Below are 18,064 nucleotides of genomic sequence, written 5' to 3' on the forward strand. Positions count from 1 at the left end.
GCAACTTCTTCTCCAGTGTAACAGTAGCCTGTAAGCAAACATCTTAAATCTGGGATGAAATGTAGTGTACAGGGACATAGTCATGGTTTAGAGCATCTCATCATGACCATGGGGTCATCCTTAATGCATCCATTTAGCTTGGAGTTTGTGCTAGTCTGTTGTGTACACAGACATTAACCTTAGATAAGAACTGATGTCTCCATTACAAAATGTGGAATACGAGAAGAGGATACAGAAGGTATGTCTTCTGTTTGTGTACGTGTGGTTTCTGTAACAAGGGGGCAAGAGAGAGGTCTATAAAAAGCAAGATTTAATGAAATGATGCTCTTTGGGGGCAGCGGCACAGCACAGTACAAGCAGTCTCATGTTTCTTAATGAGCTCTAGGTCCCCATGTAATTTTAATTGCCTGTCTGGAATACTAAGATACTTTCCGGCACTTATATTCTGCTCAATATTAATAAAGGCCACGCAACGCTCAGGATGTTTCTTCCCTTTCCTGCTTCATGCCCACTTATCCATTACGATTCTCAGGACTGTGAGAAAGTGGATTTTCTCCTACTCAGAAGGATCTTAAAAAATGCAATTTTATGTGAAAGATAGGAAGTATACCACTGCAGGAAGCCAAATATATGTATAACACCATGCTTTACACAATCTTAGCAAAATATTGGAATTATTCTTCAGGGAACATGAAAACTTAATAACTTTTTTTTTATTATTTTTCCAATTGGCATTCCTGAGGCTTAAAGAAGGTGGCCATTTTTTAATGTCGAACTGTGCTTCCGCAAGAGACAAAATCATTTTCTGACAAGATGGATTGCTGTGCCATAACCTAAATGCACGTCCTTGTATAGCCGCAGAAGGCGGTTATCTGTGTGCTTCTGAAGCTACGTAAGCTTCCTCTGCTGCCATAAATACATGGCTACAGGGTTACTGTTGACACGTCACCAGAGAGGATGAAAGGCTCTAGCATAAGCTTTGCAGAAGGGATCCTCTTTCCTCCAGAAATTGCAAACTGGCATGCAGACACAGCTCACCAGCAGACCATCCACCTCACCTCTGAGCTAACAAGTTCAAGTGAAACCCTTTGCAGCTGGACAAAATCCCTTGTTCATCCAAAGGCAAATCAGGACCTGAACACAAATCTTTGATGTCAGACATGTGACATTTCTACCCAGCCTCCAGTTCAGCAATGCCTAAATGGTTTTGTTTGTGATTTGCAGGTAAATAAACCTTTAACACGCAAATGTTACATTTTGTGGCAGTGAGTTGCATTGTTCATTCCTGTTGTTACCTGCTTTTCTCTATTTTAAAGTTTTCTGTGAATAGCTCTTTTTATGAGAAAAAGTGTACGGTCACTCCCTAGTTATCTTCTCCATGTCACAGAGTGCTACCACCTACATGAAAAGTCTCCTGACCTGAGCAGATGTAACATATTTAATTTCTCCATACAGAGAAGGTTTTTGTTCACTTTCTGGTTTCTATGCTATGGTATTGTTTTGGAAATATAAGATATAGAGCAGTCCATAGGAGAAGTATGGATTTATATGGAGATATAACTGTGTTGTTCCTTTATTCTTCATTCCTTTCCTTGTAACTCCTAACGTAGTTTTATCTTTTGGCTGTTTCAAAATCAGTCAAGATTTCTTGCTTGACTGATAGGAACCACGGTATGTAAATGTAAATTGTTTTCCTGCATACTTTTTCCCTTACAGTTTTCAACACTGAATTCCCATCTGCTGGCAATGTCACTCAGCAGTCACTCACTCTGAGATTCTTTTGCAACTCCTTGTGTTTCATTTTAGTTTTACCTCACAGTACTTGACAATGTGAGACCATGTGGCCATTTCTCTCTGGTCCCTCTTCTAGAGTATCCATGGATATGCTGAGCAAGACTGGTCCCAGATGGATTCCTGTGACAGTGAACTGGTAGCAGCCTCCATCATGAGATGTTTTAATTTCTTCTTTCCTCTCTGTCATCAGTTATACACCCATGTGAGGACTTCTCCTTTAAGCCCAGGACAACTTGGGTTCTTTCAGATCTGTTTATGAAGAACCTTGGAAAAGCTGCTTTGCATTATTAGATACAGACAAGTGTTATGCATCTAAAATATAAGAATTCAAAATGGAGCCTTACCAACAAACTATTGAGAATCTCGTTTTGAGAACACAGTCCAGCAGGATATTAGCAGAGTAATTGAAAACCAAAAAGGATAAGTTTGGGAACCTAGCCTATATGGTTAAGAGAAGAAATGACAACTTTATGCAGGTTGTAATAAGAGTTTGCTAACAAATTGATCAGTAAAGGAAGTGCAGAAAAAGAGAACAGGAAACTCAAAAGATAGGAGATAAAAGTGATAAGGAGGACAGAAAAAAAAAAAAACCAAAAAAAAACAGCAGCAAGCTTAGCAGTGACCAGAATTGTGCTGTTGGTTCCGATAACTTCTCTGCAGACAAGTCAAGGATGGCAGGATACTCCTGCTGCCCTACAAGGTGGACAACTTTATTTTATCTGCTTGGGAGTCGTAGCTATACCTTACTGCAGGCAATGTTATCACCTGTTCAGCCCCCTTGTTTTCCTCTCTTCCCCAGGCAAGCTTCTGCCTGCTTCTTATTCACGGCTATATTTCCCATGTGTAATTTATGTAGACAAATGTTCCATCTGTTATAATCCACAGTGCTTTTTTTCTGCAGTGTGTTTATTTCAAAATAGGAATAGTTATTTATTTATGGTATATTACAAATTTTAAAAGAGCTAAGTTTCTGGTACATCTTTCTTTTTGGAAAACATCTAAGGTTGTACATTGCTCATTTGAGAAGTCTTGGTTGCTGTGGTCTTGGTCAGAAAGGTTAAAAAAAAAAGCTTTCTCTTCATATGTAGCTTATAAAAGGAAGTTCAGACACTGCCAGATGTAATTATATTCTTCTTTTGTAACTTTCTTATGTAACCAGTATAGCAGAAATTCTTTGCATTTTCAAACTGTTGTTCTAAGATGAAAGCAAACCTGGTATTCAGACGTCAGCACGTAGATCGATCGAATCTTTGCATGTTGGAAACACTTGACTTCAAAAACATACAAGGAACCATTTTACTAATAAGCATTGTTTATTTTTGAAGTCTATGCTAGTGTATTGGAATGGCAAGTTGTCATACGTGGTATCATTCTATTTTTAATAAAAATTCCTGCCACAGCAACTTTTCTTTGGAGTAGAACATGGCCAATTTATTTTTATTTTTTTATTTTTTGTCAGGTAAGGTTGAGAAAATGAGAGAAAATGGTAAAGGTTCAGTCTGTGAAGAAGGAGCTTACATTTAAACTTAAAGACTAGCATTTACAAACTAACAGCAAACAGAAACATGTTCATTATTTTAAGATTATATTCAAAAGTATTTTGGTTAAAATTCTCCAGGCCTAGGGAAGTACTTGGAATTGTGTCAGAACATAAGATACAGTATACGTAATAAGGAAACTGGCAGAAATTTGACATTTAGTATCTCCTACTCCATCAGAACTTAATTTAGACCACTATATGGCTTAGGATGTAGAACTTGAATTTTGAATCTGCTCCATTGTTTCCATGTTCTTAATGACTAAAACTGATCGCTCCCTCTAAGAACCATTCTTCAGGCACAGCCTCTTGCTCAGCATGTGGTTCAGGACTGTGAATTAAATGTACTACAACCAGTGGAACAGTCATGAATCATGGCCCTTTACAATACTAAAGCTCTACTTTAAAAAAAAATAAAGATTGCAAAAAGGCTCTAAGGTGGAAATCAATGTAGTAGAAAGTTTTCCAACAAAATCTTATGGTGCATTTGATCTTGAGGCAAAACTGAAATGAAAGCTTTTACTTTCCTTAGAAAATTACATACTAGTAAATTGTATTTTTTGAAGCTAAAAGCAGCATAATTTAAAATCCATTTTAGCATTAAGGAAACTAGGAAGTCCTTCATGAACAACTGATAAAACAACTACAGTAGCTCATGTTGCTACACGACTCCTAAGCATCATCCTTTCCATGTTCCCTATCCCCAAGAGTGAGAATATTTAGTCGTATTTCTGAGGCAAGCATGCACACACACATGCCATAGGAGGCTGCTAGCTAATTTTGTTCAAGCTCAGACGAGGGGTTATGTTTCTAACAAGATTCAGGAAAACAAGATTGTGTAGCATTAGCTCAGCCCATGCAGACAGCAAAGAATATCTCAGCTACAGGACAAGCCTTCAGTAGGAGTTTGTCTAACCAAGTATCAAAGAGACTTTTTTTTTTTTTCATTTTAAAGCTTTTCTTGCAGTTCAGTTATTTCTATGAACGTTTTCTGGTGCATTATCTACCGAAAAGCAATGTACTGTGAGGCGCTGGCACAGGTTACCCAGAGAAGCTGTGGTGCCTCATCCCTGAAGGTGCTCAAGGCCAGGTTGGATGGAGCCCTGGGCAGTCTGAACTGGTGGGTGGCAGCCCTGCCCACAGCACAGGTTTGGGGCTGAGTGGGCTTTGAAGTTCCTTCCAACCTAAGCCATTCTGTTACTCTATGATTATGCTATAATGGATGCTCATTCCTTCCTTTGATTCAGCTGAAAAGATGGTGAACCACTGTCCTGTGAATCGCGGACCCATCAGGCACCAGGCTTCAGTGATTTCAGTGCCTACTTATTTGTGGGGACGAAAGGAGAGCACCTTTCAGCATAACAAGTGTACTGAGGAATGTATGATGGAACTCTTGAATCCCAGCATCAATAGGCAAAGTACAGGCAACACAACATTGTCAAACTGATAGTGGCTTTTCACTATCTTAAGGGGAGCTACAGGAAAGAAGGAGACACTCTTTTGCAGGGTCTGTCGTGATAGAACAAGGGGAAATGGCTTTAAGCTCAAAGAGGGTAGAATTAGGTTGAATATAAGGAAAAAATCTTTTACAGTGAGGGTGGTGAGGCACTGGAACAGGCTGCCCAGTGATGTGGTGGATGCCCCATCCCTGGAGACTTTCAAGGCGAGGCTGGATCAGGCCCTGGGCAACCTGATCTAGCTGTGGTGTCCCTGTTCATTGCAGGGGAGTTGGACTAGATGGCCTTCAGAGGTCCCTTCCAGCTCTAAGGATTCTATGAAACTCTTAACAGCTTTATTCGGATCCAGGATTTCTCCTGCCTGGGGGAGACCTCGACTACTGGCCCGCTCTTATCCCATTTAGAACTGCCGTACAAACATCAAGACTGCCATTTCGGTGTACTGCTTTCGCACCTTCTAACAGGAAGTCAGGCGCTTCCTGAAAGCATACGCCTCGCAAGAGTTATAACGTTACCCTGACCTTTCTCAAAGCCTCCGAGAAGAGGGGAGAGGCAGGAAAAGGACATAGCACGAAATGTCTAGGGTTTCTGCCATCCTGACGTCCCGCCTCACCGGGCGGGGAGAGCCCCGGAGGAGGAGAGACGAGAGGAGGGCTGAGGAGGGATGAGGCCGTATCCGTGACGGGGTCCGAGGAGCCCGCGCTTAGGCCGGCCCCTCCGCCGCCGCCCGCGCACGGGCACTGCCGGCTCGGGGGAAGGGAGAGGAGGAGGAGTGTGGGAGCGCGACGATGAGCTCAGCTCCGTCCCCCGGCGCCGCCTGAGGAGAGCCGGCCCCTCCCGCAGGCCGCCGCCGCCGCCATGGCTCACTCCCCCGTGCAGCCGGGCCTGCCGGGGATGCAGGTGAGGAGCGGCCGCCCCCACAGCGGGCGTCGCGGCCCGGCGGCGGCTCGGGGCCAGGGGAAGGGCGGGCGGGCGCGGTGCCGGCGCTGCGGGCTGCCCCGGGCGCTGGGGGCCGTGGCACGGCGTAACCGTCGGGAGCGGAGCGCGCTGCCCGCGCTTGGCCGAGCGAGGGCTGCAAGGGGCAGCCTCCATCTTCGGCCCTCGGCGCGGGGCAGGGGATAGGGGAGGACGTGGTGATTTTTTCCCCCTCCGTGTTCTCATTTTAACGCTACGAGGGAAAAGCCGCGGTGCGGAGGAGCAGGGCCCGGCTGTTGACCTTCACCGCGCTGCAGTGCCCATCCGTGGGGCTGGCGCGGTACTGGAGCCTGCCTCTGGCTGCGAGGGCTGCCGGCCTCGCGGATGCGTTCTGCCGGCTGGATGTTAAAGCCGTGGTTGTTGAACAGCCGGGGTGGCTTTCTGGCGGCTGAACTCCTTGCAGCGACGAGCTGGCAGCAGAAGAACCGTAAGGTCATTGGTTTCTGTGGGTTACTTAAGGTTTCCCGCTGCTGATCCGACGCTTGCCTGCCCCAGCCTCCCAAAGAATAAGTTCTGGATGGGAGGTAAAGTTTGTTTCAGTTTATCTCCTGGACTGAAAGTGCTTCATTTGGCTGAAGTCTTGATTTACTCTGGGTTGTATATTTTTGAAAATCAGCTTCTAACTCCTGAATCCAAAGTCTGTGTGTGACCGGAGGGGTTGGATTAGCAGGACAGATGCTTAGGCACAGCGTGAATGGTACCGCTGGATGCCAAGCAGGGTATGCAGGCCCTCTGTCTCCATTACTTCACCACTCTGTAGGTACTGCGATTGGGCATCCAAGTTCACCTTCCATGCACAGCACTTTGTCTTTGGCAATCTGCACAGAGGTGCTGCTCTCTCCCATCCTTTGGATAGGACTGGGTTAGTGCTACACCTTGGTGACTTTCTGAAACATTGGAGAACCAGAACCACTCTCTGAACCTACTTAAAGAGAATCTGTGGCATTTTAGAGTGGAAAACGTCTGAGCTGGAGCTGCTGGGAGGTAAAAGAATGAGGGTCGCTCCAGCAGCATGCACGTACTGCTGATGCATGTTGTTTTTAGCATCTCTGATAACCTGTTTTTTCACTGGCTTGCTTGGTTTGTTATTTAGCTTGTGATACTGTTAGCTGTATTAGATAGGTAAGCTTTCAGGATTTTGTTAGCCCTTGTAATTTGGGGTTTTACTCCAAATCTTTTTGTTCAGGGCAGTAACTTTTCTCATGTTTCTTTACTGTGAGAGTTTCTGGAATGTTTGGCAACTTCAGCAACATTGTAAAATAACAAAGTAAAGCTGATAGGTAGAGGCATCTAGTCTACGAGCAAGGTGAAAGCTATGTGCTCATTATCTGCGCCCACTTCAAGGTGTCTGGATCCGTTTCCATTCTGTCTGAGCTTGTTGCAGTCTTAGTGGTCTGTTCTCAGCGCACAATTCTCCTTGACTTTATTTGCAGATAAATGCTCAGGCAGTGAGGTACGTACTTGCTTACAGAAGACAAAGGTTTGTGACTTATGTAAAGGAGAGAAACAGAGCTCGGTTCTCTGCAGTATGATTAAATCGTCGAAATCATGGGACCGTGTTTTCTTTTTCTGTAGTGTGATCCTTTCTGCCCACCTACAGCTTCTGTAACAAATGGTGTAAGCAGTGTCAGAGAGAACTTTATGCAGCTCTCCCTTACGTCTTTTGCTGTGCTTATACAAGAGATCAGCGTCCTAGTGTGAACAAAAGCAACTTCTTGACCCCCAGAAATCACATGCGGGAACAATGCTTAATTATGGTGTTTGGTGTGAGCAGAGTGGTGTGTAAACAGCGAGAGGAATGAGGGATTAATGTGTTTCTCTCTGAACAACATATCTGATTGATGGTTGAAGAGTGATGCATAAAAAGCGAGTGGGTAGAGCAAGCCAAAGGAATGAGAAACTGTGGAGGAAATGTAGGATGCTGCTGGAAGGCTGTCAAAACCTGAGATTCACTGTCTGCTGGGAAGCGGGCATGTTCCAGCCCGAATGAAAACAGAGCTGAGTTTTGACCTAAATTTCTACGTGTTCAAATAAGTTAGCGCTCAGCGTTTATACTGCCCTTAGTTTAAGGGCTCTGTGCAGATAGGAGTTGGAGTGCGTGGCATGAAGGAGCATCACTACTAACCCAACAGTAAGTTGTCTTCATTCTTTGTGCTTTGTACAGCTAACCTAGGAAAAATGCTTGCTTGTCTGTGATGTGTGATATTTGTGCAAGGCTGGTTCCGAAAGGTGTGCGTGACCTGTAAAAGCGACTTTCACACCGGCCTGCAGTAAGGCTTTGGTAAGCTTCTGTAGTTCCTTTATGGAACCATTTCAAAGAATAAAATACTCTCTTTGTAAATTAATGGTACGGGTGCTTGGTGAACCGTAATGCGTTTTAAAGTTTCTTAGGAATGTCTTGAATCAAAAAGCTCAGGAAATGTAGGCTTGCAAATAAAAGCTTAAAGGATGAAGCTGCAGAACGCAGCGCTGCAGTACGTCAGGCTGTCAGATATCTGGCAGCAAGCAGTTTTAATGTAATCTTTAGCAATAAAATGCTGAAATTAATACGGATTAAAAGACTTTCTTCTCTCTTTCTCCACTTAAAAAGGTTTTAGGTTTAAGCCGTGTGTGATCTGTTTGTATTTTTCATTGTTTATGAAGTTTGAGAACAAGAAGCAGTTGGGCTTTTTTATCCCAACTTTTTGCGTAATGCTGACTGTGTGAAATTCCTTTAGAAGTGAGCCTTATGTTATGGCATTAACAATAAGGATGCTTTCGAGAACTCCTTTGGAAGAAAGATAAATAGCTCCATCAAGCAGAGATCGTGGAGAAGTGAGGAGAGTCCATAGGAGGTGCCTTTCTAGTAGTTAGTGGTGTTCAGACAGTACAGTGCCAGTTAGAGTGGAGCTAGGTGTGACACTTTGGGTGCTTCTCTAGTGCAGCTGAGTGAGAGTGTCACAGGAATGGGTTTCAAATTTGCTTTGGAGGTGTAATGAACGCTGATACTGGTGGACTGCAGAATTACTGATAAGAAATAATTAATTTGCCTTACCTTCTTTTTCCTATTTCCATTTTCAAAGAGGGGAAAAAAAAAAAAGAATAGCGAAGTAATCCTCCTTCAAATGCCCTGAACTCTCCTTTTTTTCAGAAAAAAATATTTCCTGCCAAGTTTTCTATTTTTAGGCGTGCCTGTATGCCAGCTTCATAACATTCCTAAGGTGCTTTTTGATTTCATGGAATTGTAGGGGTTGGGAGGGACATGTGGAGATCTAGTCTGTCTTCCCTATTAGAACTCATTTTCCTTCTGCAGTAAACTGTTGTAATTGTCTTGTGTGTGAGCTCTGTTTTTGGTAATTGCAAAGCACTGGTTTATTAAAGGCATGGAAAGGCTGTGTAGCCTCTGCTGCTTTGCATCTGCAGCTTGTGTATATGGGATTATTTTTTCCCTAATTTTAATTTTTTTAAGTTACAGTTCGATAAATACTCTTCAATAACCTATAACAATTATTTGAATGATCCTTGGACCATTACGGTTGTGGCTTGCCTGTTTTAAAATATCCAGGGCACAGATGTTGGGACTCTGAGGCACATTATAAGCCTTGTCCTTCAGCACAAGGACAGAAGAGCTTTCATTCTGCAGAAACAGTGTTAGCATCTTCTGGCTCTGGAGGTCAAAAGCTGTGTCAAGGCCATGCAGCACATGGCTGCAGTTCTTCTGGGGAAGTCAACTCTTACCAACAGTGGGACTATTGATACTGGGAAGTCACGTGTAGCAGCTTCTAGTGAGCGTATGGCTGCTGAGCAGTTTTTCTCCTGTGTTCCCAAACTCTTTCTATCAAGTGTGTACGTAGAGGAGTGAGAGTTGGTTTCCTTTGGATGTGTTAGGTATGACTTATTAGTGAAGCTTCCTAGGAAGCCATTGGTGGCAGGGTGAAGCTTCAATTTGGATTTTATTAAAATATAGCACTGTTAAATCAGACTGTGCAGCTAAAATGACAACAGTTAGACTTATGCTTTCTCCATCATTAATCTTTGTCCTTCTCTTCCTGTGGTTTTTGCATGTTCTTTTCTGTTAGGTGGGCAATAAGTGTAATAATCCTAACATAGAGACTGCTCTATGTTTGGGGAGCAGTTTGAGGTATTCAATCTGTCACCTTTTTGGGGTGTCTGCATCACCTCATAAATAGCTGGAGGACTGTGTTGGACAGCTCTTGCACAGAAGTTAGCACTTGCAGTCAGGATTGACAGTAGTGAATCCTTACTTTCCTGAATCTCTGTTCCCTTGTTTCAGCCCTTCTGTGGTTTTGGAGCTCTCAATTTCAGACATGCTTTCCAGATTTCTATTTAACTATAAATGTTTATGTAAAAGCAGAGCGTGGTGTTTATGCAGAGGTAAGGGGGTAAGGAAAGGTTTCCAAAGGCTGTGCTTATCAAATCTAGTTTTGGATCTGTGCTCTGGTATCAGCTGCACCCAAGATGATCTGTCATCATTGTCACTTACTGCGTTCACCTTTTTATCTTACTGTTGTCTCAACTTTAGTATCAACAGCCTCAGAGCAGTAAAAACATAGTTCTATCAGGTGGGCTTCTAGAACAGGTAGATAGATACTGCTTCTAGCAGATCTGTTTCAGATGTCCTTATTACAGATCTTGAACTCATCCTAGTCAGCTGTCGCAGTAAGTTCTGTGTCCCTGCCTCGTGTGTGGGTAAGGTGCCAGCTGTCATCTTGGTTCCCAAGGAGACAGAAGATTACGGATATAGCCAATACGTTTAAATGTTGGGACTTGTGTTATGAGTGATATACATGGTTTCAATGATGACTTACATAATGGCATCTTTCGTGATCCTGAGATAGGAAATGAACATATTTATCTTGACTACATCTCAAATTTTGGTATTTTTTTTTATGTTTTCCATCTTGGGCAGGGAAGCACCAAATACTGATGAACAGAGCCAGCCTGGCACCTAGTGTAAAATACCGTGTTGTTTAATAATTTGGCCTCATTATTACTTTGATGTTATACCTACCTAGTCTGGAGGAGTGCCATGTAATTAATGTGTGTACTGTGTGTGGATAAAAGTGATTGTGTGGATGCATTCATGTAATCACAATGTCTTTTACCAGTAAGCTCTTCAAATAGAAGACTTTGAGTTTGTCCGTATGTATTTCTTAATGTGGGGTAAGTTTCCTTGTGCATGTGTGCACGTGGCAGTTAATGATGGAGATGATGCACTGGGAAGCATCACTTTAGCGTACTGAATTTGGGATGTGGAGTGAGAAATTCTACCATGAGAATATCTCTTTCTCTCATAAGAGTAAGTGATAAATGGAGTTGTCAGATGATAGAATAGGTCTCCCCTCAAATGATGGGATTGCAGTGGACCCTAAAACTCATTCTTTTTTTCTTCTTTTCCTCAATTAGCTCTAGTGCTACATACATTCTATTCTAACATGCTTCTATTACTGTAATTTCTTCAGACATTCGTCAAAAGGGTAGGAATTTCCACAGCGACATTTCCATGCTGTCGATAAAGAACCGAACGTTTTGTATTTTGATTCCCAAATAAATGCATTTTCCTTGAAAGCAGATGAAATGTGGTTCTGGAGTGGATGAGGAATACTTTTGTATTAAGCTGAGTTCAGGAAACTTCTCCCCCTGAAAAATGCTTAAAGCCTGTTCCAATCTAATTAGAAAACAGAGCAAGGGAGTTGAACTGTGAAACAGATGTCAGCATTAGTAACGCCACTGTGATGCACGCTATAGATGTTTTTATCTTCATCTGTGTTCAACATCTAAAGCCTTTGAGAGATGCAAGGTTTTTTCAGTTCCTCCCCACCCTTTGGTTATGAGCTGCTGAAGTTTCATGGCAGAATTTATGGCATCTTGCCTGTGTCTTATTTCAGTTTCCCACCAACTACAGGAAATGGTCTTGTGTGTTGTATCAGCTATTTGTGTACGGCGTATTTATATCACTGAAAGCAAAAACTGCGACCAGCTTCTGAGAAAGGTAAAATGCTGAGCAGCAAAATTTGAAGCTTCTCTTTACTGGAAGCAGTTCTTCCTGACGTGAAACCATCGAAGCATATGATTCTATTTATTTATTTATTGTTGTTTTGTTGTAGATTTTTTAAAAATTAGTGTTAGAATCATTAGAGTTGGAAGGGACCTTTAAAGGCCATCTACTCCAACTGCCCTGAAATGAACAGGAGCACACACAGCTAGATCAGGTTGCTCTGAGCCCCCTCCAGCCTGACCTTGAATGTCTTCAGGGATGGGGCTTCCACCACATCACTGGGCAGCCTGTTCCAGTGCCTTACCACCCTGATTGTAGAAGACTTTTTCCTTACATCCAGCCTAAATCTCCCCTCCTTTAGTTTGAAACCATCTTCCCTTGCACTATCACCACAGACCCTGCTAAGGAGTCTATCCTCTTCTTTCCTGTAGCTCCCTTTAGATACTGTAAGGCTGCTATCAGGTCACCTTGCAGCCTTCTCTTCTCCAGGCTGAGCAGCCCCCAGCTCTCTCAGCCTGTCCTCGTGTAGGAGAGGTGTTCCATCCCTTGGATCATTTTTGTGGCCTTCCTCTGGACACGCTCCAACAGGTCCATGTCTCTCCTGTACTGAGGACTCCACATCTGGATGCAGTACTCCAGGCGAGGCCTCACCAGTGCAGAGTAGAGGCACAGGATCACCTCCTTCTCCCTGCTGGCCATGCTTCTTCTGATGCAGCCGAGGATACAGTTGGCTTTGTGGGCTGTGAGGGCACGCTGCTGGCTCATGTCCAGCTTGCCATCCACCAGTACCCCCCGGTCTTTTTTGGCAGGGTTGCGCTCAATCCTTACATCCCCCAGCTCATATTGGTAGTGAGGGTTGCCTCGATCCAGGTACAAGACCTTGCACTTGGATTTGTTGAACCTCATGAGGTTCTCTTGGGCAAATATAAATGTATGTTTTCTGCTGCTGCAGCTAGCTCTGGGATGGTAAAAGTAGAAATCAGCATTATTTAATACTGGTCTGTGCTGAGGTAAGTTTGGAAGGACTGGGAATGGTGTTCCAGGAAAAATTCTGTAGCGCTGCTTCTGAAATAGAAACCTGTGTGAAGGGAACATGGCGTGTGCCAGCTGTGTACTGGGCGTGGCTTTCCGGCCTGGAGTTCCCCTCTTGAGAAAAGTACCTGTCTGAGCTTGTCCGCCAGATTGGCTTGCTGGTCTATGTGGAAGTTAGTTTAAAATAAGCGTCAGTGCACTGCAACAGTGTCTCTTGAAAAGAAACTTGTGTCTTTGCATGCTTTTTTTGTGTGTGGCTGGAAATAGAAATGAAGTATTCTTATTTGGACAACATTGTTGCTGATGTTAAACACTGTTTTGCTGTTCAGAAAGAAAGAATGGATACGCTGTGTCACTTCTACTCCTGTGCAAAACTGCTGAAATGCTCCGGGCTACTCTTTCTTCCTATCTACCATTGAGACGAGGCTAATTAATGGTATGGTTCAGACAAACTAGTCCTTGCAAAGAGGAGAACCCATACCAAAAATTCAAGGTGCGACTGTTGGAAGCACAAATGTTGTGTCTACCAGCTATTCTATCTCATAAGCCTTGGTGAGTTGGCGCAGGATAGAACCTCTCTGTTCAGCACGTCTGTTGTGATCTTCTGAAGCTCACGTTTGTAGGAAGTTGACTTTTTTTTTTTTTTAATGTAGGTAACAACAGACAATTCACTGTTAACTTGTAAGGTGACTATCCTGTAATGGTGTCCTCAGAAGCAAAGTTGTACCTTTTCCTTCCCCTTTACTTTTATCTTTTGCTTTTATCAGCTGAAGGAAGTGACAGTCTTGTTTAGACTGTGAAAGCGTGGTGACTTGAAGTGACAGGGCAGAGGAGGAAACTGGGAAAATAATTCCTGAAGTGGCAGTGGCCTTAAAATCTTCTTGTCTGACTTCATGGGTTCTTAATTTTGTACTATAACGTACATTGGCTGCGCTATAAAATATAATTTGGTTTTTTGGAGGCCTGACTTGGATGCAAATGCTTTCAGAATGTATCAGCTGAATGCATCCCATCTGGGCCAGTGCTTTATCTTTGATGGCATTATGAGTCGATGTCTAAGAAGAAAAGTGTAGGAATGTGTTAATTTGCAGTACTTCCATGGCATACTTACCCAAATTCTGGTAAATTCTACTGCTCAAGTATTTCCTGAGCCAGAAATGATCTTGATAGATTTCTTTTATGTCAGGTTTTATTTTGTTCCATTAGTTTCTCCAGTCCTTAATGGTTTCATAGGGTTCATTGTCTGCAACATCATATTACAGTGTCTGTCCAGGTTTATCTGCATTTATATAAACAAGGATCAAAACATATTATTTTTGTCTTCCAGTATGGTAGCAGATGGCTGTAATCAGCAGCAGTCACAAGGCAATTCACCATGTGGTACTTGATATTCACCAGAGATCTCTGATCACGCTCAGGTGATGGCATTTTGGGCTTGGGCTAATGAATTAGACTCATGAATTGGAATTTGATTTGGTAAAATGAAAGGCATACTGAAGAGGTATTGAAAGATCATTGTCTATTTCAAAAGAGCAGGCATAGAGAAATCAGATCTGCAATTGAAATCAGTTACTCAAATAATTGGAGAACTTGAACACTGAGGTGGCTTGGAATTCTTGCAGGTTAAAGAGAAAAATAGTTTTGTTCAACCCATTTATGCCATAACCAGATAGGTAAGCCTTCATAAAAGGAGATTAGAAATGAGAACTGGGATAGAATCATAGAATCCTTAGAGTCGGAAGGGACCCTTAAAGGTCATCTAGTGCCACCCCCTTTTAATGAACAAGGACAGCTACAGCTTGATCAGGTTGCTCAGAGCCCTGTCCAGCCTGACCTTGAGTGTCTCCAGGGATGGGGCATCCACCACCTCCCTGGGCAACCTGTGCAGGTGCTTCACCACCCTTATTGTAAAGAAACCTTCTTCCTTATATCCAATCGAAATCTCCTGTCTTTTAGTTTGAAACCATTTCCCATTATCCTGTCACCGCAGACCTTACTAAAGAGTCTGTCCCCTTCATTCTTATAGCCCCCCTTTAGATGCTGACAGGCTGCTATCAGAAAGGGACTCTATTAATGCTTTGTCTTAGGTGAGAATGGTTGCGAATAAAGCTATAAGTGTGTACGTGATCTAAGAAATTCAGATTTTGGTAATGTTTTCTATTGAGCTACAGGGGTAGTTTGTTCAGATGAGAGTTGGAATGGACTGCACAGGGAGGTGGTTGAGCCACCGTCACTGGAGGTGTTCAAGAAACATTTAGATGTAGTGTTGAGAGACGTGGTTTAGTGGGGCTATTGGTGGTAGGTGGATGGTTGGACTGGATGATCCTGTAGGTCTTTTCCAACCTAGCTAATTCTATGATTCTATGAATCTGAGACTCTTAAAAATAAATACACTGAGATGTGTATAGTGCTGACTATGAGGGAAGCACTGGGCAGGTGATGTCAGTGGAGGAAGTGCAGGTTTCTCCAAATCGTGGTTGTTGGTGACTGAGAATTGACTCTAGCATTGGAAAAAAAAGGTCTACATGCAGGTGAAAGATTCTGATGATACAATATTGAAGGGCAACCATTATACTTAAGAAGGTTAGACGGTTACTGAAGAACTCTGTGACCTTGAGGATCTGGATTACTGAGCAAAATAGAGTGAAGTGCAAAGTATTGTAAGTGTGAATTATTATAAAGAACCTTTCCAGTAGGTTCAGTACAGCTGAGTGTGAGGCATGAGGCCAAGTTGAACAAATAGGATCTCGGAATATTTTGTACTATCTTTTCTTTCTGTAGGAGTGAGCAACACTGACGGCTGAGCGGAGTATTGAGGAGAGTTCATTTTAAGGGCAGTATATTGCACTGGCTGATTAAGGTCAGGAGTAATGAAAGCAACGTGGAACAAGTACAGAGAAGTTGCTTATCACTGTGAGAATGATGACTATGCTTGTGATGAAAAGTAAAGGACCTTGAGCAATCCAAGAGAGTGATGCTTGTGATTAGTGTTTAGAAGTGTGAGAAGCCATCTAACACATCACCCTAACTAACATATGGACATCAGATTTTTTGTAATTATTCAATGTAAGTGTTCCTTATTACTTTTGTTCTGCTGCAGGATGGAGACTGTGGCATACTTTGAAAGAAATGTTGTAGTGGCAGAGTGCTTAGCTCCTTGCCAAGCAAGATGTTTAACTTTATCCTTTTGGAGCAAATGTTGCTGTTGTGTCCTGTGGTTTCTCACAATATTCAGTCTGCTCGGTTATGTTGAAGTTCTTAGATCGGTTCCCTTCATTTTGTATTGTAACGTTAGTAGAAAAATGCTATGTGCTTCATGAAAACTTGTGGAGCAGAGTCAGCAAGAAAGAAGCATCAGAATCTATGGAAAGTGTTTTTCTCTATGCAGTCATATGGAGAGACTATTTGTAAAGCTATTTGTATATTTTGGCTGTGTTGGAAGTCTTTGCAGAAACAAAACAAAAATTGGCAAGAATCTTTCCCAGATGTTATCTTGGGAAAATGAATGGGAATTAGCCACTCGTGTAATTGCAAATTCAAGCAGCTCATTATGTATCTGGAGGCCTGATCTGTCCATATCTGAAATAGAGCAGATTATTAAAGAGAGACCAATGGGTAGTTTTCCATGCAGACAAGCTGCCAGTAGATTACCGCTCTCCCTTCAAGCACCTGATCTCCTGGGAAGAAAATTTGGACCTTCTCACAGCAGGGATAGAGAGACTTCTTTGAACAGCTGCTGCCTCCCGTGGCTCAGAACGAAGTTTAGGAGCAGTAACTTTTAAGTTTTAAAATTAAGATATGTGTTTAAAAAGTTATGATTTTGGAAGGAAAAGGGTTTTTAATAATAAGTCTTTTCACCAGGGTCTTGGATTGTGCGGGTGGACTGAGTGTGCCCAGATCCCTATGCCCATGTCAACTCAAGTCTTAACACAGTATGTATGAAAGAACAGACCAAGAATTGTTTTCCAAAAGAGAAAGTATTTGATGCAAGTACTAAGCTTTTATATAGATGATTTATTCAGAGACATGTCTGTTTTGAATATTGGTAAAGGAGTACAAATTGATTTAGTGTCCAGTTTCGTGATTTCTTGCAGGTGGAAGTGCTGGTAGGTATTACTGTGGGGCTAGCAGGTAACTACATATGCTGGAAATTGTCAAGTGCCCTGGTCTGGTTTCCAAGAGGGAGATAGATTAGCGTATTATGTGTGTAGGCTGTAATAGTATGTAATCCTCGAATTTCAATGTAATGAGAAAGAACAAGCTTGCTTCAGTGGAAGTGAGTTGGATATATAGCTCTACTGGGTCACAAAAGCTCTCGTCCTTCTGTTTGTTTCCTTAAGCTGACTTTGGTAGAAAGCTCACAGAGACGCTTGGGGGGAACTTCTTGGGGCCGTTGAAGTCTCACAGCATGCATTCATAAGTGTCTTTTGTGGGAATGCTCTCACTAGCCATCTGTTCCTGGAATCATCTTCTGAAAACCGTGATGTCTCGTAGCTTAAAGTATTAGACGTCGTAGTATACTCATATTTTTTGACACCTAATGATAGAATCCGGGCTGCTCCACAAACACACTCTGCTTTATCTGTGGACTCGAGACAGTCACAGCTCACCGCTCCTCAAAATACCTAATTCAGATGTAAAACTTGTGTGGTTTATAGCTTTACATGAACTAAAACATCTTCTGGGTGATCTGCTTCTTGGGGCTACAAGGATTAATTCTGCAGCCTTTGAGATGTGAGCAGAAACAGACATAAAGTATAGGTGGGAGCTGCTTTGTAAGCTAAATGTAATTGCTGAAGAGGAAATGTTGTCCCAGTGCTTGTCTGTGGTAACTTAGAAACTTTCATTCCACTATTATTCTTCTGCAAAGTTTGTTTAAGCAGTATAAACCGTTTGGCTTAATGCTTATTTAGTCATTACCAATTTTTTTTTTCCCTCATGAACCTCTTTCAACAATGTATTTTCACTTCAGTTGATATAAGCTCATCCTTTTAAGAACATTAACACATCTTTTCAGGCGTTTGATTTATTTCTTAGGGGAAAGAGTCTAAGTAATGTCATTCTATTTTTCTTCCCGTCAGAACTATTCCCTTTAGCTACAACTTTTCCAGTTTAGTTGTAACATACATTTTGATAACTATAAAGACTCCTTGCTGTTAGATGAAAAAGGTGCACACTGGATCTCAGCATCTGCAGTACAAGTGTGAAGCTGAAGAGCAGCAGTAGTCAACTGAATACTTGATAGTGAAGAAAAACCAACTGTGGCAGAAT

The 18,064-nt window shown here is 42.5% G+C and overlaps 1 protein-coding gene across 1 annotated transcript in view; it reads left to right on the forward strand.

Annotated features, from left to right (window-relative positions):
• STK24 (serine/threonine kinase 24) overlaps positions 5,310 to 18,064 on the forward strand; it is a 52,061-nt gene continuing 39,306 nt past the window's right edge. Inside the window, exon 1 of the mRNA XM_021416300.1 lies at positions 5,310 to 5,688. Coding sequence (XP_021271975.1) covers positions 5,647 to 5,688 — 42 coding nt within the window. The 5' untranslated portion in view covers positions 5,310 to 5,646. The remainder of the gene's footprint in view (positions 5,689 to 18,064) is intronic.

Source organism: Numida meleagris, chromosome 1 (genome assembly GCF_002078875.1).
Source record: "Numida meleagris isolate 19003 breed g44 Domestic line chromosome 1, NumMel1.0, whole genome shotgun sequence".
Lineage (NCBI taxonomy): Eukaryota > Metazoa > Chordata > Aves > Galliformes > Numididae > Numida > Numida meleagris.